Source organism: Hippichthys cyanospilos, chromosome 4 (genome assembly GCF_059441005.1).
Source record: "Hippichthys cyanospilos isolate Australia breed blue-spotted pipefish chromosome 4, RoL_Hcya_1.0, whole genome shotgun sequence".
In the NCBI taxonomy this organism is placed as follows: domain Eukaryota; kingdom Metazoa; phylum Chordata; class Actinopteri; order Syngnathiformes; family Syngnathidae; genus Hippichthys; species Hippichthys cyanospilos.
This window is the reverse complement of record NC_142372.1, coordinates 15,034,353-15,060,793: the sequence shown is the minus strand read 5'-3', so window position 1 is coordinate 15,060,793 and position 26,441 is coordinate 15,034,353. Positions and strand designations below refer to the sequence as shown.

Genomic DNA, 26,441 nt, shown 5'->3' with positions numbered 1-26,441 from the left:
ACACTGTTGTTAATCCTGTTGTACTAATGTACATGATCTACTGCAAGTTGAAGTAGTTCCTCATCTATCTATCTATCTATCTATCTATCTATCTATCTATCTATCTATCTATCTATCTATCTATCTATCTATCTATCTATCTATCTATCTATCTATCTATCTCTCCAGCCATCCATCCATCCATCCATCCATCCATCCGTCCATCCATCCATCCATCCATCCATCCATCCATCCATCCTTCTGTCCGTTCTTGTCGGTGTATGTCTTAATAACGGAATCAGTTGAATTACATAAGTTGACTGGGGTTGGGTGAATATTAATAAAGTAGTTGTCCGAGCCTTTGTGATATCGGCGCTGTGGTCCTATGAGCAGTAAGTCGTGCCTAGGCAACGGCGTGAACGCGCATGTCAGCCTGGCTCGCTGCAGAGCCTCAGCTCCCTCGGTGTTGCCTCTCGGCTTTGACGATTAATCGTGGGGATGGTGTTGACAGCGAGAGGCGACGGATGGCCGCTTTTATTTGCGTAAATGGATGACACGGTCATGTGAAATTAAATTTTTACGGCTGGAAAACAACTTCCCCCCCCAAGCACGACGACGTTGTGAGGCCGTGGACGACTTGATCGTTTACTGATGGAATCCCCAGTTGCTGCTCGATGGAGAAACCGACAGGGTGGACTCGTTCTAAATAATTAAAAACGGCATCTGCTGCTTCTAGGTGGAAAAACAAGAAAGAAACATGCATCTTCATCAGGTGCTGACTGGAGCGGTGAACCCGGGGGATTGCTGCTATTCGGTGGGGAGCGTGAATGACGTTCCGTTTACGGTGAGTTTCTTTTTGAATCATATTTACTCGATGGAGTTGATGCTAACTAGTGACGAGCTAAGTGAGTGGTTAAGCTAGCTAGCCCGATACCTGCTGGACGGGAGCGAACTAGCCCGCTAAAGCTAAGGCTAGCTAACCGGGTAGGGAGCTAGCACACTGCCGCACTGTAAGAACGGCAAAGATTCGAGACTTCTGCCTCCCTCGATCAAAGTCTGACCTGCATTGAAAAACAGCTTTAATTGCTGCCCTTTTAACGCCAATATCGTCACCTGTCAATTACCGCTTATATTTATGCACCCGATTTAACGCCAGTCACTCAATGACCTTTAGCAGCATTTTGTCACGTTGCAATTACTGCAAGGGAATCCCTTTGCGCATCCATTATCGTAATTGACAAATACTGTACTGGACGGTGTTGTAAATGTTGCCGTGCTTGTAATGAGGAGGTGGGCTGTGTGATGAGCGTGAGAGGCTTTATCGTATTTGGTTGTAGAAGTGGCTTAGCTCGCAACCATTTGGCGTTAAATCCTCCTCACGGATCATTAGCTCACTGTCATCCCAGCATCAGCCATGACGTAGACAACCTTATATGGACACATACGCTCGAGGGCTCGGTGACTCTTGAAAATTATGCTAAATTCAGGCAACGTTTATGAAACAGCATAAACGCACGTTTTGTCACAAATATGCATGCGTCCCATGCGGGGACGATGCAGCTACCCTCCAAAAGCAAAGCGTCTTTAAAGAGCAATTCTACTTGTAGGGGAATGTGGCATTGCGGTGTCTCTGGGGGTTTCCACTTGTGTCGTTGATATGCACCATCGTCAGCCGTACGTCGGGCAGTGGAACATGTCTTGGCTGGCAGTAATCAAATTATTTTACCAAGCCAGGGCAATTGTGAAAACGAGGTTCATGACATAGATGATGAGTTTACCCTTCTTCGTTACCGCTCTATTCGGAAAGTGTGAAATGTCAGTTAAAAAAATCAAACAAAACAAACAAACAAAAACATTGATAACCCAAGATTCAAGAGTTTTATTGTCATATACATAGTAATACCACAGTGAAATTCTTTTTCTGTTCACTTCTCTGAGCAGACTACATTCTATAATCGAGCAAATAATAAGGTAGGCAATAAAACAAAAACAGTAATAGGGCAATAAGAGCAGTAATAATGAACCGCTAATAAATAAGGACTTACATTCTGAGCATATAAAGTAAATTGAGTAAATTGAGCTCTAAATGTTCTTAGGCTTGATGTATGGCAGCTCCTCAACATTTCTCTCTGTCTCTCACAAGCAGATTCAAGATAACCAGTCAATACAGCATTTTGTCTAGCAAGACACAAATGGAATCAAATTACAGTGGCAATTGTGATGCAAATAATGTGTAATTGTCCACTCTTAATCCCTTCCAATTCCCTTTCAAATTTACTTCAGACTATTTGATAAATACCAAGACTAGTGTGAGGCAAACTGCTTTTCTTCAGATCGTTTGTAAAATAAATGACAATGGTGATTATGGTATTTGTTTTTTTTTCCTTTCATATTTTACTACATCTCATGAGGCATTGTTTTCTAAATTGTGAGGTTTTTTTGGCAGCCGTTTATGAAACCATCTTGATATATACCTGGTTTATATTTGTATTGAAAGTTAACCACTTTAACATTCTATGGCGCAAGATATATTGCAAGGATTTTATGTAAATATTGTACCAGCTTTTTGTATAATGGCTGTTTCAAGTGTTGTGACTGTCCTAATCAAATTTAAGGCAGGTGCAATGGCAGCGAAATTTGGGCTTTGTCTTTATGCATTTTCTTCTCATCATTGGCTGTTTCCTGAAGTTTATTGGGGTATTGTATGTGTCTGACTCATTTCTTTTCACAAAATAATAGACAGTGTAGAGAACTTGTTCCCTTCTGCCCTCATGTTAACCTCAAAGGGAGTCTGTGCGTGCATAGGAGCTTTGCTCTGAGGCTCATATTTTGCGCAACAATGTAGAGTAGAGCTCTGAAGCAAAAGTTGTGCACGTTGCCTTGAGGCCAAAGTTTCTCCACTTGGTGATTTCCCTCAGTCCGAGAGGACATTTCAAGAACACTAGACAATCTGTCCAGTGTATTTTCACTCACACTGATCCCATGGGCTCTTGGGCCTAGCCCCTGAAACACACACACACCACACAATTTCAAACTAAAACATAAAATGTTGTAATTTCTCCAACCCACACCATGAGTGAAATAACTTGAATGGGACATGACAAATTTTCTGAAATGCATACCGAAGAGCCACAAAGATTCCGGGAATGTGCTTCTGTGACGATATTGTATTTTCATTTGTGCCTGTGCTCCATTTGCAAAAAGAACTCTGCACCTATTTTAACACAAACAACAGGCTCAGCTATGTTTTGGGGCTGATTTGCTAAGCCTGGCTCATGGTGCCTTAAATCTGTGATGGGTGCAAAGAAAGCTGTATAGTCTTGTGCTGCTCAAAAGAAAGTCTTCTAATGCTTATCCAGCAAAGCTGAATTGTATTTCTTGCAACATGTGTAAGAGGTATGCAAAAAAAGTGGTTTCAAATTAGACCCAGGAGGATAAGCATTTGGTCTGCTTGCTCATAGTGTTTTTCCCCTCCAATGTGACATTGGCAACTACTCGCCTGGCATGCATCAGTCGCTTTTTGGTCTGTGTGAGCAAGCATCGTTCACTCTTTTTTTTTTTTTTTTTGCTTGTACCCAAAGCTAGAAACAATATGACGAGAATGGTACAGATGGTTGTTTTTGAGACCCTGCCCCCCCAACGTCACCCTCAACTACTTACTCAATGTATTCTTTATTTCATTTGCAACAAATTATTCCAATATTGACAGGTATTAAAAGTTGCCAATATGAGATGTAATCATACATTGACCCTGTTTTAATATGCATTTAAGTGTTGAATTATTTTTTTGTAATCATCTTAAACTCGTATAAACTTTCTTGTCACTCTAATGTCACAGTAGAAATAAAAATGTATTTGTGAGCTGAACTCCTCCGTAGTGCAATGTAATATAAAAATGTTTACCGCAAGTTACAACCATTTTATCATTTTTTTTGATGTGCTGAATATGTAAGCGCTTTTGCTATGCTAACTTTGTATGAACACTGAAGAAAGCTTGATTTAACTTCAGCAGTACTTCTAGTGTTTTTACATCGCTTGCAAATACTTTTACAGCACTGCTAAAGCAGCATGGATGTAAGATGGCAGAGATGGAGCGCTTAGGATGTTATATAGCCGAGTGCTTAGTATAGAATAAAGTGGGTCCGCATGGTCAACAAGCACCATATGACAAAACAAATGACAAAAAAGAATGAAAAATAGTAGAGCTCTGCTGTCGACTACCAACTCAGGGTGCCATCTTGATAAAATAAAAAAATATATATATAACAAAAGTATGTCAAGCAAGACTTCTAAATTCATCGACATTTTCAATGGGATATTTCCACTGCCTATTTGTTAAATGCTAGGGTCATGTATATTATATTTTTAGAAAGATAATTACCAGTATATACAATGACTATTGTATTTTGAAGTAAAATGTTGTCTGTTGTATAGAACTGCACTACTAAATGAGGTTTGTCAGAATGTATTTCAGACTACAAATTTTCCCCTCCAACGTAGGACAGATGATCAACTAGGAAGTCTCCAAACATATCCTGTGACATTCACTTTGTTAAGAAACAGCGAGAGTTGCGGCAAGGGAACAACACATGGCCGCTTCAGCATTACAACTCACCTGCTAACAATGTGCTGAGCATAATGACAGTTTCTAGTTAAGAACATCGCTCTACAAAGGCAACGTTCCTTCTCAACGCATTTTGGAGCTGTGTAGACGACAGCAGGATAGCTGTGAAGACAGAGCTGTGGAGGATCTCAAATAATCCCCCCAGAAATAGATAAAGACATGGCAGAAAGGGACTTCAGGGGATTACTTCCAAGAGGGACGTTTGTATTTTGGGTTTCAAATGCAGCTTTTATGACATCAGTCCTTTTCTTGCTTTCCAGGGAGACAAAAAAGTTCATTTGTTTGACTTTCATTTTGAATAGTGCTTCATCCCCAGAGTAAGTTAAGTATTTACAGTAGAAGTCAACTTTGCTGCCAAAGGTTACACTGGAAATGCTAGATCACGATTAAGTCTAGACAGAACTGTCCAGTATTGTTTGCCTCTGAATGTGCGCAGACATCTGTGGTGCTGCCTATAGAAGCCGTACTTTAGTGTATAAAAAGGCCACTACAGTGTGCACGACTCCAGGTTGCAGTGGGTCAACGTACACTACTGGAATGTAGGCTGCCTAAATATTCAAGAGCTCTCTCTTAACTACAAATGTTTAATTTGGGATTTAAAATATTGTCAAGTCAGGCTTTTGACTGCGGCAGTCAAGCTCGTGAACAAAAGCGGTGGGAGCAGCTGCGGTAGCAGCAGAACATGTCTGCATGATTGAGTTAGGCGCTGGGAATAGAAGGCATTGGATGGAAGAAAGACAGAAGTGATCTCTCACTCCCTTCCTCTTATCTGCTCTCATTGCATCAGTGTATGACAAGCTCACACTATTTTCTTCTATAAAAAACGCACTTTGTTCTTAACAAAAAAGTCTCTTTCTTCTCCCTTGGATTTGTGTTTATTCACAATTGTTTAAAGATGCTTTGCCAACAAAGATGTGTGTGAATCTTATCTGCACGATATAACATCACAATGACAATACAGGAAACGAAAGTTGAATAGTGTACAAACAAAATTTGAGTTTCCCAAAATTGAGCAAGGCCAAACATTTTATCTGGAAATCATTAGAACAGCCCCCTATTGAGACATCCAAAAGATTTTGACACATTTTTCAATGTTTTAACACTCATGAGTATGTGTCTACAGTAGTGGTACATCACAAAAAAAGTGATATTTATCCAATCGGCTACATTTTTGCGTCAACACTGATTAGATGGAATGTTGCTTTGATCACATTAAGAGATAAAAAACTACAACTCAATGAATAAATAAGCATTACCTTCTTGAATAAATTACCCGAATGAATACTTCAGGCTCTTTGGACAATCTCCAATCTCCACTTGTGAGCTCATTTGATATCTTTATATAATTTATATACCCTAGCTGTCATGTGATAATGTTGTGGTCACTGGTGGTGTAGCAGTACACTCGCCTGACTGTGCAGACAGTATGCGATCAGTTGCCGCTCAGTGACAGTGCAAAAATGGTAAATGGTTGTTGGTCTGTATATGTGGTCTGCAACTGACTGGCTCCAGCACACCACGACTCTGAAAAAGATAAGCGGTGCTGAAAATGGATAGATGGTAATAGTAGTCGTTTTCTTTTCTGCACGGATGCTGATTGTCTCAGCATTCAGTCAATATGTTGCAGAGCAACTTATCCATATTTGTCAATAAGAGATTTACAACCTGCTTCGTATTTTAATTTCTTCTTTCACCATACATCAGTTTTATGCTGTTATAACAAACAAACAGTCTCTGTTTGTACACCTTTTTCTCAGCACGGTGTTTGTTATGGGTGAGACTGTAACCATGTAGATGATGAAAGAGGAACAGGACACATAGACCAAATGAACAAAGAGGTGGTGAGAGACTCCAGCTTGTGACAGGTGTACTCATGTTTACTTGTCTGGCTCAGTGCCCCGCTAGGTGGAAATGACTTGCTCTCGTGTAGAGTTAAAGAGAATGTCCATCACATACACAGCAGCCACAGACACTGCGTGACGGTGACCGCGTTTAAATTCCAAGTCGTTTTGTGCTGCAGCAGATGCAGCACTGCAGTTTTCTTTTTTACTTGCCTCTTGCATACAGCATGCAAAGAGCATCTTGCTTCAACCACCGGGGCCATAACCGCTACGATTAGTTTGTTTTTGAGTGGTGGCTGTAAAGCGTCCCTATTGTGTGACTCAGTGGTTCCCAGCCTCTCCTCCTGTTCTCCTGAATAATGAAAGACACAAGCGGCCGTTCAGACACAGCTGTTCCTCCGAGGCCATTTTACATTTGCTCTTCCTACTTTGAATTTGAACATGGATCTTATCATTTAATATAGAAAAATAGCGTATTTCACCTATGACCTTGATAAGCTTATACTTTTTCCCGATACATTCTTATTATATATTATGGCAATAATAATACATATACAGTGGACTGGGACGATGCCAGCCCGTAAACTCAGAAAATCAGCGAATAACTGGCTCCCATTAAAATGCATAAGATTGTTTTTTTAACTGGAGGTGCGAATTTAGATTTCCAAAATAAATTTAATTAAGTTTGCCGTTTGTTTTAGTTAACATTCACTGCCAGCCATTTTAGAGAATTTTGGCATTACTGACAAGTTGTTATGTTCAATGGTTATAAAACGCTGACTCTTTCAAATGAAACCAAATCAATTCCAGGGCAGGCTGTCTAAATATACTTACAAGACACACTGCAAACTCATGATGTAAAAGGATCTTGTAGCACCATTAGTGGTACTCAAATCTCGAAGCTAATGACACTTCCATTCATTTAGGTTTGGAGAGATGGATACCTTTTAATTATCGGTGTATAATTTCTGTAGGTCCCGATTCACAATTAACAAAAAATAAATGCATTGATAACAGAGTTAACAAAAACATAACAAAACAAACAAAGGTAACAGAATCGACACACAATGGCTGCCCTCTATGTTTAGCAGAGATGATTGGCATTCCAGGTTATTATAAAGTACCTATCCATGGCACTATCTTCTTTTAGAATGAAGTACAGTATTACTTTGAATTGCTTTTAAATGATCTATTTATGGTTTTATAAATCGATATCAGGTAATGAAAAAGCAAATCAATTCAAATTGATTGTTCAATTTTATTTAAGCTGGGGGCGGTCCTTGAATGCACCTTTTCCAAAAGTGAAACTTAAAAAAAAACACATTTTTTTTTTTCTTTCACAATGTAGCTAGCTTGCGATTATCTGTATTTTCTCAAGATTTATTTTGTTAAAATGCCAAATACTGAATATTTTTGTGTAAAAGTCTGTGTTTATATTTGTTTGCCTATGTGTCATGTCATGTTAGTTTGCACCAGTGTTTTATTTGGGCTAGAATGCTGAATAAAACTTGATGGGCTTCATGTGAAAATGATCATTTCTGTTGAATGCTTTAACATGATGCACATTCTAGAAGCATTGTGATGATGTTTTATCATCCTCTCTACTTTAAGTTTGTATCATTGATATGAAAACCAAACTATTGCCTGTAACCGAAGATATTTATTACTTGAACATTTTTTCATACATTCATTCATTCATTTATTCGTTTGTTTTCCATTTATTAAAGGCTGTTTTTAATTCGAGACCTTTGCATTTTCAGGCTTATGGCTCAGGTTGTGATGTAGTGATCTTGGCTAGTGACTTCGAGTGTGTACAAATAATCCCAGGAGCTCAGAATGGGAACATTCAGGTGGGCTGTGTGGAGTGCTCCCATCAGCTTGGCAGGGTAAGTGTTGACCGCACACTCAAATTTGTTCTCTCCTACACTGTGTTTGTTGTTTTTTTTCTGTTTTATCAGCAGTCATTGAGTTCTGAAACCATAGCACACTTGTGAAGTGAGTAAGAAGTTAGAATTCTGTGCATGTTTAATTTTGTTGGCTACAGCTCTTTAAGTGTAGCCAGCTCTTAAAAGGCAGCAGATGGAAGAGAACAGAAAATAAGGAAAAGGACTAACTGTTACTGTTGCTGTTCTCCTTTGTTGTGTTTTTGCTGCTGCTGATGAGCATTTTTTTAAACTAGTAACATTCTGCTCTTTTGATCCATGAAGAAACATTTAAAACTCAGTGACACTGCCAGGCATAGTATTTATTGAAATAATTATTCAAAATGTTTCAGTTTATTTAGTGAGGGATGTTTTTCTTTAAATGTGACTTTTTGAAAATTAATCATTTTCACAGTTTTTTTCTGATGGTTTTGAATTATGCTTTTATCTAGATCGCTGCCTCTTACGGAAACACAGTCTGCATCTTTGAACCTCTTTCTACCAACCCAAACAAACGCTACAAGGTAGGTATATAAAAGTTCAATAAAAATGCTTGTTTACCGAAACTTGTAATATGATGAAGTGAGCAAGGTAGCCAATAACATTGCATGGTGTGTGTGTGTGTGTATTTTTGTGTTGCTATCCTGTCACTAACAGCAGCTTAACTATCAGTGGCAAAAGACAGGGCAGTTCTTCCTTGATGCCATCACCTACAACCTGGCGTGGGACCCACAGGGTATGCCAATGCTTTCTGTGTGATTAAACCAGCCTGTTTACCCCCCCCCCCCCCCCAAAAAAAAAAATAAAAAATAAAATAAAAAATAGACTAAAGAAATCCTATCCATACCCTGCTTTCCACCTTTGTTACATTGAGGAACATTTGCAATTATCTATCCACGATAATGCACATTAATACTCCGTGCTCTTTAGAAGTGAACTTAGCAATGAGATGGGTCACCTAGCACTGTTTTATCCTCAGGGAATCGTATCCTAGCAGCAACTGAACAGCTCCAGCTGTGGGCTCCACCGATGGCCGATACCCTAATTGAGGAAGAGGATAGCTTGCCATCTGAGGACAAGCTCCATCCTGTTCTTAATGACTGGAACTGTGTCTGGCAGTGCAAGTATGTCTTGTTTATGCATACCTGGCATAACTGACAAGGGAAAATATATGCTTTTTAAGGATTTGCAGGGAACATCAAATCTAATCAGAATAAATAAAAATAAGGAAAAACAAGAGGTCTGGGCGATATGGCCATAAAATCAAATCTATTTTGTTTTAATTAAATATTTTGGGGCAAATTTAATTCATAAATTGTAGCAGTAAACCAGCAAACGTGCCTATTTGTAAACACATTACACAACTCGACATCCAGCTATCTGACACTTGTGCAAAACATTTCACAATTTTGCTAACATTCATATCGTTGATTTCTAAAATTAAAAATCAATTGAATTATTTCCATTTATTGTCCAGTCTTGTTTATAACCAATCATTTGTGAGATGCCTCAAATTATAGGTGTAAGCCTTGATCAACAAACTAATTGATAAGCAAGCAAATTAATAGGTATTATTTTTACTTTTTGATTCATTTTATATATATTTAAAATCCAAACCTTCAGTATTGCAGCCTCTCAACAGTTGTTATCAGATTTCTTTATTCCTTCTCGAAACTGTCTGATTATCATTGTGTTGAATCAAAAGCAAATATTTGCAGTCTGTTCGGGAGGGGGGGGGGGGGGGGGGGCTTTTATTAATGCTCTGTATCATGCATATTCAATTTGCCAAATCAAGACAGATGATCTCTCTTGTGTCATCCATGGAGACTCAACACATGACATTGTCCTAGCAGTTAGTGGTTCGTTGAGACACCGTCATGAAAGGGGCGCAGTAGCCGCTGTGGTTTCGCGCTATACATGTGACAATAATTCTCTACAATCTACAATGAGCGACAGGTTTTAAGGGAGCTTAGTGTCTTACTTCGGCGTTTGAAATATAGTCACCAAAATAACTCATATTTCTTTAAAATTGAATCACCATTATGCCAAAGGTGATGTACCCTATAATCATAATAAAAATAATTGACGGATAAATTGCCTTTTAAAAACAATCATTAGTTGCAGACCTACTTCAACTTGATCATGTGATGCTGCTGCGAGTCAAGCAGTTCAACTTCGCTTTTCATTTCAAGTCGTAATTGTCAAACGTGCATGATAAGTAGAACGACCAAAACAGGGAAGTGAAACCATCAAACAAAGCAACAAAAATGTCCATGCCTGTCCAAATTGGCAGCTGATGTGGTAGACATGAGTGAGCTGTCTTTGGTTTGCATAAATCTAATGTGACTGTGCGCCCCACAGAACTGCTGCATCTGTGCACGTTGCCAAGTGGTCCCCTGATGGAGAGTACTTTGCAACAGTTGGGAAGGTGTGCCAATAGTGTGACTTTGCAAAATGAAAGCACACAGTAATAAATAATCAAAAATTCTATTCGTATCCCTATGTATTGTACATGCATGTGTATGTTTTTGCAGGATGACTGTTTACTCAAAGTGTGGTATCCCACCACGGCCTGGCGTTCTGCAGTAGTGCTCCAGGACCCCTCGGATAAGAAGCCACCCGCTGTTCACTTCTCTTTTGTTTACCTGGCCCACCCCCGCTCGGTCACTGGTATGTCCTGGAGGAAGACTAGCAAGTACATGCCAAAGTAAGATACAAACACACGTTTGCAACACTCAGTAAAAGGCATTGTTATTCCTAATTTCGTATATTAAGCGCATCCTCCATGTGTCTTTTAGAGGTTCCGTGTGCAATGTTTTGCTGACATCTTGTGAGGATGGCGTGTGCAGGCTGTGGTCTGAGACCCTGCTTCCAGAAGACAGCTTGCTTGGGGGGCAAATATCTGAGAACACGCACTCTTTTAGCTCCAGCTTGCCAGGCTTGGCAGGCAATAAGGACAAGATTCAGCATGCTTTGGAGGTAGGAATAATTTATAGCATTTGGTCCCTACATTAAAATCCTTGCTAAAATATTTTGCTCTGTATGAACAGTCTATTCACCACCTGAAGCATCTGCGTCGGGGAAGGCGACGATCATCTGCTTTGGTAGCTCACAGTGAGCTGCTCCCCTCTCAGCTTGGCACACAGGATGCACACACCCACCGCCACATTGCTCATTATGCCAACGCATTGTGTCACTTCCACATCTCAGCCAGTATCAACCCCAACACAGGTATCATTTTTCTCTGGAGTAGCTATATTTACCATTTATCCACTTGAAATCCTATTATTTACAGCATATGTGATTTTTATACGTATGTATTGATTTAGCTGTGTCTCGATGAATGATCCGTCTGTGCTTCCTCCTTATTTTTTGTTTTCACTCTCAGACATCCCATCAATGCTGGCAGACTCTGCACTCTTCAATACAGATGATGGCACCGGGGCGGGAGGATTTGTGGTTCATTGGCTCAATAATAAAGACCTAAGCTTCACCTGCTCGATGGACGTTTTTATGCTGCAGCTACGCAAGTTCTCCGAACAGCAGCTTGACCATGCAACAGAAGACCCCATGGATCCCGAAGGATCTCCTTTGAAGTTTGACTTTGGTATAACCACAGTCCAGTGGACATTTCTTAATGAGAAATAATCAATGTTCATAATTAAACCAAATTTCTTTGGACGTGTAGACCTGGATGAGATGTCTGACAAGGCCTCGTCTGAGCCTGGAGAGGAGGGTGAGCCAGGAGAGCAGGGAAGCACAAAGGCATCTTCACCAGGATCCAGCTCCAGCTTGCCTTTGCCCTCAATGTTGCTCGAGAGGAGGATGGAGATACTAACCACAGAGTGGAATAAGAGTCCTGACATGCTATTCACCATCCACCCAACTGATGGCTCTTTCCTTGTTTGGCATGTCAAGTACTTGGATGAATTCAACCAAGGCATCTTCAGACAGGTTCAGGTAAACACAGCTTTGATATGAAATCATTTATCTGTCCTGCTTGTAATGTCACACAAGTGTAGTTGTAAAATATTCTTCTCCGAAATATTAGCTTGGCTGCTGTTAATCTGTGATTACTGTGCCACATACTCAGTCAGGCATACACTCACTGGTGATTATTGCGTAGGAGGATTTGCCTCCCTCATGAAGCTAAATAAGGCAACCAGTCATTTTTTTAGGACCATGAAGTACAGTTCCCCCTGACAGTTTGCATTGAAATTCAATATTTAGTTTGACACAACTCTTGTCTTGATCTTCTTTAATGATGAATAAATGTATGGATAATATTATGGCTCACAAGCAGTTTTTAGTCAATATTTTAAGCCAGTGGTTCTCAATCATTTTCAGTGATGCACAATCCTGTACCCTGTGAAGTATTTTTTGATTTGAAAATAAAACGAAAAAACGTAATTATGAATAGAGATGATTTGTGCATATAAAATTATAATCAACATAAAGTGTCCTCCTTTCAGTTTTTTCAAAAATCTTTTCTCAAAAAGAAATAATTTTAAGGAATGTTTTCAGGTGACTGACAGGGTGAATGTTGAACCATTCTGATGTAGTGTAGACTTGAGTTTTTAGGATTATGAAATTGGATAGCCTACTGAATATAGATTCTTTTTATGAGCTTACAGTATATTTTCTGAAATATTTACACAGTTTTATCATGGTTTTTAAAGGACTTTTGCATTGACAATACTTTTTAAAAGTTTTATTATTATTATTTTTTTTTTTAGATCTTCACATACCCCACTTACACCATATCAAATTAGTGTGAATGATTGTAGTTTTCTTTCCTTCCCAAATCTGCCTCCAGGTGTCCTTTTCCTCCCGTATCCCAGTGGCTTTTCCTACAGGTGATGCCATCTCTCTGAGTAAAAACATCCTCATGTATGCCTGTACTTTGACCGAGCAAGAGAGTTTCAGGGCAGGCGAGCAGGGCAGGATGGTTCAACATGTCGCTCACTCTGCCTCGGCCTCAGCTGGCCTTGCTTCGCCTGCCTTAGCTTCCTCTACTCCCAATCCTGGCACAAGTCCTGCCGTTATGATGGTGTCCAAGCACGTTGATGGATCTCTTAACCAGGTGTGTGTTGAGGGGGAGTCTTTGAAACAGTATTTTTCAATCTAAGCACAATCACAAAAATATAAATTATGTTGTTTCCAGTGGGCTGTGACATTTGCAGAACGTTCTGCATTTTCAAACGTATTGACCGTGTCCCACAAATTTCGCTATTGTGGCCACCGTTTCCATCTGAATGACCAAGCCTGCCATACAGTGCTGCCACTGCTGCTCACATCCTCACACCATAATGCACTGCTTACACCTCCCTCGGCTCCTGGTAGTATGGATGGGGAGCAACTTCCCACCTTCCCCCTACCTAAGGGACTCCCTAGGTAAGCGGCAAACGAAGGCATTAAGGCCAGAGGAGTTAATGACAATAAAAATTCTCCGATTTTGTTAATCAGGAAGCAGCTTCGCAATGCAGCAACAAGGACATTCCATGACCCCAACGCTATCTACAGTGAACTTATCTTGTGGAGAGTGGATCACATTGGACCCCTCTCATGCACTGGAGGGGTATCTGAACTGGCTCGGATCAATTCTCTGCACACCTCTGCTTTCAGCAATGTTGCTTGGCTACCGTCACTTGTCCCCAGCTCTGTGCTCGGTAAACAAAGATGTTTACGGTATTTCCTCTTGTAGTCCAAAATGTTTGGCAAAATGAATGGATGAATCGTGTCAGCCTTTTTTTTTTTACTCTGTTAGGGTAATTTTTGATCCAACAATTTTTAGAGGATAGGTACAGAAAAAGGAAAAAAAAAATCCAGCCTGTTTTAGATTTTGCCCCCCTCTAACATCCCTGATTCAAATGATCAATCTATCACCAAGGTTTACTGAAAGATGATAACCATCTCGATCATTTGATTCAGGTGTAATGCAAGAGGGTTCCATCCAAAACAGGCTAGAGCAGTAGAGTATATAATAAAGCATCCATGTAATCACATGTACTTTCAGTACAATATGCAAAAGGAATAAATATCCAGCCTCCATATTTTCAACAGCCTTTCTTAATTTGTTTTAATTTGCCATCCAACTACTTTTTATTCCCTTCAGGAACATACTGTAATAGTGCCAGTGCCTGCTTTGTGGCATCTGATGGTAAGAACCTTCGTCTGTATCAAGCTGTCGTCGATGCCAGAAAGCTGCTAGACGAACTGTCAGATCCAGAAACATCTGTGAGTGGACTAGCACACATACACACACATAAATGTCACTTGTGATGTGATAATCATAATAATATGTCATCTTTTTTCAGTGTTTGAGTTGAAAGATATTTTCTGGACTAACTTGCAGGGTGTTGTGTATCATGTGAACTTACCAATATAATATCATACACAAAACTCACACCCAATGAAAAATTATGTTGAGCATAAATTGGCATATGCAATATAATAATGTATTTTTGCATTCATGGTCCAGAAACTTGTTGGTGAAGTGTTCAACATTGTCAGTCAGCAGTCCACTGCCAGACCTGGCTGTATCATAGAGTTGGATGTCATTACAAACCAGGTGAGACATTGCTCTTGCTTTATATTACAAAACAGCTTCCTGAGAGAAAAAAAAATCTTAAAATGTTAAAACTGTGTACACAAGCAGTATAATTGTGTTTTCTAATTTCATGTACAATACAGTGTGGTGCCAACACCCAGCTGCTGCATGTCTTCCAAGAGGACTTCATTCTAGGTTACAAACCTCAAAAGGAACCAGACACACACACAACTGCTTCTCTATCTGGTGAAGGTGCTTTATACTATTTGATTTATAGTGTATATCATAATAATTTCTGCAAATTTGCAAAACAGGGTTGTATTCATGTAAACCTTTGTGAAACCAGAGTACCATCCTCCCCCTTTTTCGGAGAAGTTTTTCCTGGTGGTGATAGAAAAGGATCTCAACAGGAACTCAGTGCTACAAATGTGGCACCTACACCTTCAGTCTGTCCAGGCCTGTGTCGGTAAGATCAAATCATCACCATGTATTTTCCTTTTGATTGTTGTAGTTTTATTTCATAGTGCTCAAGTAAGTAAGTGCTTGTGTGTATGTGTGTTGCAATGTATGCATGATATCTAAAATATTCATAGGCTTCTAATGTATTGTTTTTGTCCAGATGATACAAACCAAGATTCCGGCTTCCAGAGCCAGCTTATGGTTCCCAATCAAGTTGTAAACGCAGACTCATCTCCAGAGACCTCCCCTGTCAGGCCTCTTCCGCGCTCAGCCTCCACCGTCAACTTGCAGTCAGCCAGTAAACTCATCCTTAAATCCAAACTGGTGTACAGCAAGCGACTGGACCTCCCTCATGGAGTCGAAGTTACCAGAGTCACACCATCTGCTGGTCAGTTTGAGCATTGTCCTCACTTTTGTTATCCTCAAATTAAATCTGTGTTTGGCCTGGCTAGTATTTGTTTGAATTCATGTGTTTTGAATTATTTACAAAATACATAGGTGAAGATAAAGGGGAATTCAATTCTTCCCATTGTTTTTTTTCTTTTAGGTCATCTCAGTTCCTCCTCCATCTACCCTGTGTGCCTGGCTCCTTATCTGATTGTGACTACCTGCTCAGACTCTCGGGTGCGGTTCTGGCGTTGTGCCGTGGAAAGTGATCATGGAGATAGTGACGACCAGGACAAGCGGATGTACCGCTGGGAGCCGTGGGCACTAATGAACGAGGAGGAAGACAACAACAGCGCTGTGTATGTGTCAGGGCGGCCTGTTGCCGTGTCATGCTCCTACATTGGGAGGCTGGCTGTGGCTTTTAAACAACCACGTCAAGGGCAGGTAAAAGAATTTAAGCATTCTATCCAACATTACATTGTGCTGTACACTTGAAATGTCCCGACCCCCGGAAAAAAATGCATACATACATACATATATATATATATATATATATATATATATATATATATATATATACACACAGTGGGCCCCCGGGTTACGGACTTAATCCGTTCAGCGGCTACGCTCGTAACTCGAACTGCTCGTATGACGGGCAATCCAAACCTATGTTAATTCGTGAATGCGTGCAACGGCTGCAAAAACCTTAGGTAAAAACATCACGACTTTATACACATATTAAAATTGAGTAACATAATCTACTGTGCAGTTAAATTAAACAACATATACTAAGGAAAAATGATATTTACCATTGATGCGACGTGACTTGAGCTGGGTGGAGGCGGAGGGGAGCAGAGACCAACCCGCAAAGTTAACACAGTTCTGCTGATATGCTATTGCTCTTACAATGTCACAGTCACTGTTTCAGTCACGGTGTCAGTCACGGAGATGCTAAAACATATCATCCTCTTACTTCTTCCTTTACCGCTACTAGCAATTTTAGAAGCTATGTCTAACAGATAAAGTTTGCAAAGTCTTCACAACATTCCTTCCTTCCGTTTTTCACTCATTTTCTCTCCTTCCTTCCATCACGACCAGCTGTGCCATCAAGCTAGATAAAGGCGTTCGGCCAATAGCATATCGGCATTTCTGTGATTGACGTGACGCCGGCCAATAGCATCTCCGTGAGTGAGACCGGGTGACCTTAATCGACCAATAGCATATTGGCATCTCCGTGACTGACTCCGTGATTGAGACAGTGACTGTGACGTTGTAAGAGCAATAGCGTTCACGTTACTGTCACAAGCGTCAACTGCTGATTTTGTTGACGCAACTAAGCGAAAATATATTTGCATACACAATGGCCGGCATGTCGGATTGTTCGTAAGACGAAAGGTTTGCTCGTAAGTGGGGGACAAAAATCTCCGTGATCCACGCTCGTAAGTCGAATTGTTCGTAAAACAGGGTGTTCGTAAACCGGGGGCCGACTGTGTATATATATATATATATATATATATATATATATATATATATATATATATATATATATATATATATATATATGCATTTTTTAATAATTATCTAATAATTCATAATTTCACAATATTATACATTTGTGAAATATTGCCCATATTTGGATATATGGGGTTTCCGCCTGACAATGGTGATAGACCTTTGTAGAAATACAATATATTTGCATTAAAAACAGATTTGTGATTATTCCTGATATATTACTCTTGATCATTTATGTAGCCTTTTTTTTCTGCAGGTTTCTGGAAAAGAGTTCTCTATGCATGTGTCTATCTATGAGTGTGAATCAACTGGTGGCTCAGAGTGGGTTTTGGAGCAAACTCTCCACTTGGAAGAATTTAATAGACCCTCTCCTACCTTGGACCCAAGAGTCAGCGTGGACTCCAACCTCTTTGTTTACAGCAGGTCAGAAGGAGACTGCTTATTTCAGTAGGATGCTGTACTGTTACCGGCTATTTCAAATATTAAAAAAAATTCTCTCTGTATCAGATCGGACCTGTACATGAGCCGAGACCACAACTCACCCAACATCAAGCATTACGTCCATTTGGATTGGTTGTCAAAAGAAGATGGTTCTCACATCCTTACTGTGGGTGTGGGATCCAACATTCTTATGTATGGGCGAATTTCTGGCATGGTCAATGAGCAGACGAGCAGCAAAGAGGGTGTGGCTGTCATCACCCTTCCTCTAGGGGGCAGTATCAAACAGGGGATCCGCTCTCGCTGGATCCTGCTTAGGGCGGTGGACCTTCTGTCCTCGGTGGATGGCACCCCTTGTCTGCCAGTCTCGCTCTCTTGGGTGAGAGATGGCATCTTGGTGGTGGGCATGGATTGTGAGATGCATGTATATGCCCAGTGGCACCAGGACAAGAAGCCTGGTGAGGGAGAGGAGGGCAACCTGTCATCTGCAGATATTGCTGGGGGTCAAACACAAACATCTTCCTCAGTCTTTGAAGGGAGAGCTAGGTCCAAGAGTGTGTTTGAAGGGAGCGCCGCAGTGGATGAGGCACTTCGTGCCCCGGCAGGACTTCAAGAGGGTGGACTTTTTGAGGCAGCTCACTCCTTGTCCCCGACTCTACCCCAGTATCATCCCACCCAGCTCCTGGAGCTCATGGATTTAGGAAAAGTTCGCCGCGCCAAGGTGAGTATTCCTTTTCTCTTAGCATGCTGGTTCTCAAATGTTGATGTTGTTTTCTGTTGACTACAAGTGGAAAAATACATGTGTTACTCAAACCTTACTTTATTAGCCCCTTTTGTAGTATGGTTTAACTAATTTCCTGAACATTTTATATTATTTCTTCCGTCAGGCTATTCTTGCTCATTTGGTAAAGTGTATTGCTGGGGAGGTTGCTGTAGTAAGAGATGTGGAGGCAGGTGAGGGTGGAGCTAGGCGACACTTGTCCCGAACCATCAGCGTGACTGGCAGCACAGCAAAAGACACCATTGTGGCGGGTCGCGACGGAGGCCGGGATTACACTGAAATCAACTCCATTCCCCCGCTGCCCCTCTACGCACTCATGTTAGCTGATGAAGATACTTCCTTCAAAGGGGCAGAAGAAACTGTCAAAGGACCCAAAGTGGCCAATGGAGAGGTGGGGCACACGTCTGCCGAGGACCAATATGCTGACCTCTTCCAGGTGCGTACATGGCGTATTAAAGTGTATTTTGTCATTGAAGATTGAGCCTGATTTCTTATTCCCTGTCCCAACAGGTGCCAGCAGTCACCACAGATGACTTTGTCAACTTTGCCTCTGACAAACCAGAGAAGAAGTCTCGTGTTATCAACCTCTCACAATACGGTCCTGCCTACTTTGGACCAGAACATGCACAGGTATTTGGAAACAAACTCACCTAAGACTGGTGTAATGACTTAATTAGGTAGGTTGTTGTTGGTTAATGAAGTCAACAAATGTACTTATTAGAAATAAGCTGTGTCCTCCAAAACCTGAATTTGGCATGCCTTGACCAAATGCCGGTGTCCAAATTCATGCAGCCTTCAAAACTAGCCTTCAATTTTTTCATGGACAGGCGAAGGCTATTTTGGAGCGCGCTTTTGTAGCCTATATTGCTCCTCTATTTCTTTGCCGCGCTTTTCCCACGCTAGGCATGCCCAAATTGAGGAGAAGCCTTCAGATTTGGACAGAGCTATCTATATTCTAACAATATGGTATTCCAACCCCATAACTTTTCCTTCATCCACACATACATTGTGTCTGTCCAGGTGTTGTCCAGTCACCTTATGCACTCCAGCCTCCCTGGACTAACTCGACTTGAGCAAATGTTCTTGGTGGCCCTGGCCGACACAGTAGCAACCACAAGTGCTGAGGTCACCAGCTCCACTGACCAACAATACACAGGTCAGAAATGGTGTTATCATGCTGCCCTTTGGTTTGCGCAGAATGAAATACACATCATGATTTAGGTTGCTAGGTATTTAAATGTTGCAAAAATTGGCGCAGTCTGATTTTCTTTCCTTTGTCATAAACTGATGGCCATGGTAAAAAAAGCATACAGTTTTTAGATAGCCTAAAGGTTATTGACATTATGCCTTGTGTGATTTTTCTTGAGTGTGTGTTCCTGAACATAGGTAATCTTCAATCATCTAATCCTTATGATAAATAATGCTTCTGCTGTATGAAAATAGACAGCACTTTTCCTTATCTTTTGGTCTTTTTTTCCTGCAATTTATAATCCTGTTTATTTAGTCTTTTGAAGAGAAGACATTAGCAAGTTGTTCCAGCACATAGACAGTTTGAAGGTTCAGGGACAAGAGAAACAGAGTGACAGGAATGCCTGATCAGAAGTGATTCCAAAGGACATTTTTTATTTGAAGTTTTAAAAGGGAGAACTCTTGATCCAGGGAATAACAATGGCACTGGTTGACAGCTACCTGGTGTGTTTGTAGGAGGTGAGGCCCTGGATGAATGTGGCTTGAGGTACCTGCTGGCCATGCGTCTTCATACCTGCCTGCTCACCTCTTTGCCCCCACTTTACCGCATGCAGCTTCTTCACCAAGGTAAAACGCTTTACTTTTGACACTGCTCCTTTTATGTAATACCTTGATCTCTCCAGGTCATTGAATCCAGACAGTTTCTTTCTTGCCACCATCACTTATCACCTTCCTCTATCCGTCCTTCTTAGGTCTGTCAACATGCCATTTTGCCTGGGCCTTTCACTCTGAAGCAGAAGACGAGCTTTTGAATATGATCCCGGCCATGCAAAGAGGTGACCCCCAGTGGTCTGAGCTCCGAGCTGTTGGTGTTGGTTGGTGGATACGCAACATCAATACCTTGAGGAAAATGGTGGAGAAGGTACGAAGAAATATGAATTCTAAGAGCCTTGTCACAAAGAAGAATAAATGGCATTCAAATTCCTCAAGATATGTTTTTAAAAGTCCTAATTAAATATTTTCAGATAGCTTATGAAGGTGCTGCTCAGGGTCTGCTCCGTTGTATTGGTTTACAAAATGGTTGAAGCGTTACCTTCAAGACCTTCTCCTTTTGTTTAGTCTTCATGTAAATGCTACCCAAAAATATATAAAATAACACACTTTCATGTCAAATGTCTATAGACTTGATATCGTACACTGTTGTGTTTTCACAAAATAACGTTACAAAAATATTCTGCAAATAAATAATATTTTATTGTAATTAATTTATTTTTGCATGATCAGTTGGGCAAAGCTGCATTCCAGAGGCACAATGACCCTTTGGATGCTGCCCTCTTTTACCTGGCCATGAAGAAAAAGGCTGTTCTATGGGGGCTCTTCAGGTAGGACATTTTATTATTATTATTTAAAAAAAATCTACACTTGTTAATTTAAGAAATACCATGTTTTATTTAAAAGATTACTTATTATAGATATCGAGTTATCGAGATATCGAAATACTTTGTTTCTTTCAGATCCCAACATGATGAGAAGATGACACAGTTCTTCAAGAATAATTTCAGTGAAGATCGTTGGCGAAAGGCAGCTTTGAAAAATGCTTTCTCCCTGCTTGGAAAACAACGCTTTGAACAGTCGGCCGCCTTCTTCTTGCTGGCTGGATCACTCAAAGATGCGATAGAGGTGTGAACAACTCTCACATATTTACACACTCAATATGTAGCCCTCTTCATTTCTCTTTTCCGTGCAATATATTTCACACATCTAAATGGATTTACTAAAAATATCGATTTTTGTTTTTTTCTGAGGTAGCTGATTACACTGCAGCTCTAAGACAAATTATACTGATAAGATGTGGTTAATGCCCACATATCTTTCCTTGACCAAGGTTTACCATACCATATAGTCAAAACATAGATAGCAACAAAAAAGAAGAACATTCTCACACGTCTGAACCATCTATTTAAGATGTATTTTATCTTGCCTCCCATATCTCATACTGTCTACTGTTTTGTGTCGTGTAGGTGTTGATGGAGAAGATGGAGGACCTCCAGTTAGCCATGATAGTTGCTCGGCTATATGAAGCAGACTTTGAGAATTCATCCACCTGCCAAGGCCTTCTTTATGAGAAGGTTCTTGGTTGTAACAGGGACGGAAGTCATTACCACTGTTCTAGACTTCACCCTGACCCGTTTCTGCGCAGCATAGCATACTGGATAATGAAGGATTATACCCAAGCCCTGGATACACTCTTAGAACGCATCCCCAAAGATGATGACGATAACCCTGGTGAGCTGGATTGAAACGTTCTCTAAACCACTTTCTAAGTTTCACTACAATAACTTACATTTTTCTCTCTACGGTTTTGCATTGTCTCTCAGATGTGATGGTAAAATCTTGCAACCCAGTGGTGTTCAGTTTCTACAATTACCTAAGAACTCACCCGCTCATCATTCGGCGGCACTTTGCAAGTTCACAGGGCACAGCGACCACAGTGGGTCTCACTGCAGAAAAGAGTAGTGCTGATGAGATCAACCTCATAGAGCGCAAATTGTTCTTCACCACGGCAAATGCACATTTCAAGGTGGGCTGACTTATCTGGTGGCAATGACAACCACCCACACCATTTCACTTTGTTTGTTATTGTTAAGAACTTGACCTTTCATTGACTAGTTTCAATTCAAAAGCATGGACCTGGACCTCATTGTTATTTTTTGACACTATTGTTTTTCGATCTATCTTATACTTACAGGTGGGCTGCCCAGTTCTGGCTCTGGAGGTTCTCTCCAAAATTCCTAAAGTAACTAAAAAATTAGGTTCCTCTCCCCTGAGCAAGGCTTCATCCAAGGCCAACGTAAACTCCAGCCAGCATCTGGAACAGAACATGGGTATAGACTGTGCTTCAAAAGCTCCCCCCGCATGGGGAGGAATTGAAAGTGCAGGTGGGATGGACTGGAGCCAGCCCATGGGCAAGTTGGAGGACGATGAGCTTCAGCTCGACTGGGGAGATGACAAGGAAGATGATGACGATGATGAAGAGGATTGTCTGACGATGAAGAAACTAAAAAATGAGATGAAACTGGAGGGAACTGTTGAATCTAAAATTCAGAGAGATGACTCACAGGTTGGACAAGTTTGTTCAATTTGTTTAGATTTTTTTTGTATCATTGTGCACTTCTGGCATTAGAATTTCTCCTCGGTGTATGCCAAACAGTCAATTAATATAGAAGGACACTACTGTACTACTATGGAGATCGGCTCCATTCTAGCAGTGCAAAACTGGGACGTTTTAGTAGACAGTTTATTGGTTTATCCTCTAAAATCCATCGCTGACAACCATTTTGCTAATTTAGATAATTCAATAAATAAAACTATTGTTTAATCTATACGTATGACAAAATCATTTGCAGCATTAGTAGCGCTTCATAGTGAACAATAAAATGAGTTGCTTGTTGTTTGCATGTTTTAGGGTGAGTCTGAGGTGGATGTGATAGCGGAGCAGCTCAAGTTCCGTGCCTGTCTAAAAATCCTTATGACAGAGCTGCGCACGTTAGCCACAGGCTTCGAGGTGGATGGAGGCAAACTTCGTTTTCAGCTCTACAGTTGGCTGGAGAAGGAAATTGCAGCCATGCATAATATCTGCAACTACAAGGTAAAATATTCCACATTTTAAGTAATCTGTAAAAGCAATAATATATTTAATGTTTTTTTGTTTTGTTTATTTTATTTAGGTAGAAGGCAAGGAGCAAGTGTCAGAGGCAGAAAACTCGGCAGAACGATCTGCATCAGTGGATATATCCGATGACATGTTGGAAAGAACAGACGCTGGTGCCTATGAGCGTCACCAAATGGAGCGGCGGCGCCTTCAAGCTAAGCAGCAGCATTCAGAGAGGCGCAAGGCTTGGCTAAGAAAGAACCAGGCCCTTCTTAGGGTCTTTCTCTCTTACTGCAGCCTCCATGGTGCCAAGGGGGGTGGAGTCACCTCTGTACGCATGGAGCTCTTGTTCCTTCTGCAAGAGAGCCAACAGGTATGTATTTACATGTAATTACAACTTAATGGATGCCTATCACACCTATCTTCGTCTGTAGGAGATCACCGTGAAGCAGCTGCAGTCCCCCTTGCCTCTTCCAACCACCTTGCCTCTGCTCTCAGCCTGTATCGCCCCCACCAAAACGGTCATAGCCAATCCTGTGCTTCATCTCAGCAATCACATTCATGATATCTTGCATACCATCACCCTGATGGAGGCGCCGCCGCATCCGGATATCATAGATGACAGGGTCAGAACTCAAACATAATCATGGAGATCTTTTCAGTGTCATCTGCATGATTTGATTATAAAATGCATTGTGCCTTGTATCTCAGGTAAATGCCCTGCACACACTGGCGGCGTCACTGTCGGCTTGCATCTATCAGGCACTGTGTGACAGCCATAGTTACAGGTACTCTATCACTCTACCTCTCATGCATTTTAATGTTTGCCGGCATCTGTGTATGCGCCTTCAGTGCGCCACATGCCCTTACTGTTTTTTTTTTTCTTAAATTGAAAAATGTGTGGTTTTGACATAAATTAATTCAGGCAGAGCAGATACAATTACAAATAATTTATTGTCATGGTCCTTTTTACTCTATGCAAAAGCTCATAGCTTTTTATATGACTTTGCAGCAGCCAGACTGACGCCAACCAGTTTACTGGCATGGTGTACCAGGGCTTGTTGCTCAGTGAGAGGAAACGACTCCGAACAGAAAGCATAGAGGAACATATTACTCCAAACTCGGCTCCTGCTCAGTGGCCAGGTAATTGATTCTGTCCTTGAAAGAGCAAGTACAAGTACATTTTTTTTTTGCTTTTCAAAAACATTGTTTTTACTTCATCTGTGTTTTACATGTTTATCAGAATCATTTCAGAGTTGAATGTAGTTGTGGCTATAGAAATAACACTCTTGAGTGTCATTATGGTAGAGAGCATCCTCGACATGATATGGGGAGAATATGAAAAGGAGCGAGCAGTGCAAAACAGGAAGTCTGTGTTTATGCAAATAGGCAGATGGTGTTCTATAATAGGAGCTTGATGGCCTCTGGGAAGGAAACAGAAAGACAGACCCTGCTCATTATGTTAATGCTTTGTGAATTGGCTTTATATCGTGCAGAGACTGCATTTTTGTTCTTTGATATGATGATATTTAGTAAAGTTATATATGCATGTTCCGTTTCTCCAGGTGTGTCCTCCCTGATTTCTCTGTTGACGTCTGCCAGGGAGGTGGATCAACCAAGACTCAACGTGCTGCTGTGCGAGGCAGTCTTGGCTGTTTATCTAGCCTTGCTCATCCACGGCTTGGGCACTCACAACAGCAATGAACTCTTCCGCCTTGCTGCGCATCCTCTCAACAACCGCATGTGGGCTGCTGTTTTTGGAGGCGGGGCCAAAGTCATAATCAAGCCAAAGAGGCCTGAAGCCCCACCAGGTATAGTTGTTTTGCCGTCTAGTCTTGATTTGAGTTTAACCTGTCTTTGCTCTTTCGTGCCCAAGCCCCATCTTCTTGTTGTCTCCGCCATCCCTGATATGATGTCCCAGCAAAAAAATAAATAAATCAGCCCTGATTTCCTCCCTAAGATGCTGTTGTAGATGTGTAGTGTCTTGTGTGAGTGTGCACTCTGCCCTGTGTCCCAGTACCAGCTGATTTTGAGGCAGCCAGGCCAGAGGGGTCTCAGGAGTCACGAAGACCTGAGCAGGGCAGCCTCACCCAAACCCCCCAACCCATTCCCTATGAAACCCAGTGTCCCAAACAGTTCCCTCCTCTCGTTTCAAGGGGAGCTGGGCCAGGCACTGTGGCACCAGCAACTAAGACCAGCTGTGAGTAACAAGCTGGTGGTTTGCAGGATTGAAGTGCATGGTAGATGTACAGGTTTGCACTGTTGCTGATGACGCCCCCTTTCTCTCTGTTTTGTGGTTAAAGCTGAATGTCTATTACAAACAAGCCATATGTGATTTGAAGTGGGGTTTTTTTTGTTTGTTTTTTTAGAAAAGCCAGCGGCATTTTTTTGTGTTTGTGTGTAGTGTATGTGTGTGTGATGTACTGCATGTGCAATGTCTTCTGTGCTCAATTCATGCTGTCATCCCTGTTGTGCCACTGAAGCAACAGTTGGGGTGAGCAAGGAAGGTGCCGAAGCCCAAGACGAGCCCCTAAAGAGTAATTCTGAAACTAAGGCTAAACCAGGTACATCCTGTGGGGTTGTTAGAGTAATGAAGCAGTGGACCTAAAACTCTTTAAATAGCATTTATTAATGAGTGTTTGTCATTTGATGTTAACAATGTATGATAGTGTGTGTGCCAGTAGTTTGAACGTTATTAGAACTAATGATTTCATTGTAGATTGACTCACCGAGTAGCTGTTTTAAATCACTTGACTGAAATTTGCACTCCACAGTGCTCTGATTTAGTTTTGTGGAGGAGGAAGATACAGATTGGCATTTAGAATCTAAAAGTGAGCAATAGCCGAGAATGGAGACGACTGAAGATTCATGTACATGGGAAGCATTTCAATGAATGATTCCATACTGACCTTTTGAATATAGTAATGCCATTTCAGAAACACACAGCCGCACAAATTTAACATCGCTATCCTAAGAAAATGATACAAACACCTTTTTCATCATCACTTGAGTCCCTCAACACAGACGCCATCACCATTCATGTGTTTCTGTCTATATTTTTGTGATACACTGCATCAGTTTCACTAATATAATAGTGTGTGTCGTATG

General features: G+C 41.0%; 1 protein-coding gene across 5 annotated transcripts in view; it reads left to right on the top strand.

Annotated features, from left to right (window-relative positions):
* The first annotated feature begins 452 nt into the window (after nt 1–452).
* Nucleotides 453–26,441, top strand: part of dmxl2 (Dmx-like 2) — a 37,427-nt gene continuing 11,438 nt past the window's right edge. The window contains exons 1-40 of one of the 5 annotated variants that reach the window (XM_088412461.1): nt 453–823; nt 8,205–8,330; nt 8,819–8,890; nt 9,024–9,102; nt 9,346–9,490; nt 10,728–10,794; nt 10,901–11,073; nt 11,165–11,345; nt 11,417–11,597; nt 11,755–11,973; nt 12,055–12,326; nt 13,183–13,449; nt 13,531–13,760; nt 13,833–14,035; nt 14,482–14,603; nt 14,848–14,937; nt 15,060–15,168; nt 15,263–15,382; nt 15,536–15,763; nt 15,923–16,206; nt 17,531–17,697; nt 17,782–18,433; nt 18,600–18,929; nt 19,004–19,123; nt 19,514–19,649; nt 20,198–20,308; nt 20,434–20,603; nt 20,966–21,063; nt 21,196–21,361; nt 21,703–21,967; nt 22,060–22,262; nt 22,431–22,802; nt 23,148–23,330; nt 23,410–23,706; nt 23,768–23,959; nt 24,045–24,121; nt 24,346–24,476; nt 24,899–25,144; nt 25,351–25,533; nt 25,817–25,897. In XM_088412461.1, the coding sequence (XP_088268587.1) occupies nt 737–823; nt 8,205–8,330; nt 8,819–8,890; nt 9,024–9,102; nt 9,346–9,490; nt 10,728–10,794; nt 10,901–11,073; nt 11,165–11,345; nt 11,417–11,597; nt 11,755–11,973; nt 12,055–12,326; nt 13,183–13,449; nt 13,531–13,760; nt 13,833–14,035; nt 14,482–14,603; nt 14,848–14,937; nt 15,060–15,168; nt 15,263–15,382; nt 15,536–15,763; nt 15,923–16,206; nt 17,531–17,697; nt 17,782–18,433; nt 18,600–18,929; nt 19,004–19,123; nt 19,514–19,649; nt 20,198–20,308; nt 20,434–20,603; nt 20,966–21,063; nt 21,196–21,361; nt 21,703–21,967; nt 22,060–22,262; nt 22,431–22,802; nt 23,148–23,330; nt 23,410–23,706; nt 23,768–23,959; nt 24,045–24,121; nt 24,346–24,476; nt 24,899–25,144; nt 25,351–25,533; nt 25,817–25,897 (7,435 nt within the window). In that variant the 5' untranslated portion in view covers nt 453–736. The remainder of the gene's footprint in view (nt 824–8,204; nt 8,331–8,818; nt 8,891–9,023; nt 9,103–9,345; nt 9,491–10,727; nt 10,795–10,900; nt 11,074–11,164; nt 11,346–11,416; nt 11,598–11,754; nt 11,974–12,054; nt 12,327–13,182; nt 13,450–13,530; nt 13,761–13,832; nt 14,036–14,481; nt 14,604–14,847; nt 14,938–15,059; nt 15,169–15,262; nt 15,383–15,535; nt 15,764–15,922; nt 16,207–17,530; nt 17,698–17,781; nt 18,434–18,599; nt 18,930–19,003; nt 19,124–19,513; nt 19,650–20,197; nt 20,309–20,433; nt 20,604–20,965; nt 21,064–21,195; nt 21,362–21,702; nt 21,968–22,059; nt 22,263–22,430; nt 22,803–23,147; nt 23,331–23,409; nt 23,707–23,767; nt 23,960–24,044; nt 24,122–24,345; nt 24,477–24,898; nt 25,145–25,350; nt 25,534–25,816; nt 25,898–26,441) is intronic. The other 4 variants (XM_088412458.1, XM_088412459.1, XM_088412457.1 and 1 more) reach the window with 4 other exon arrangements.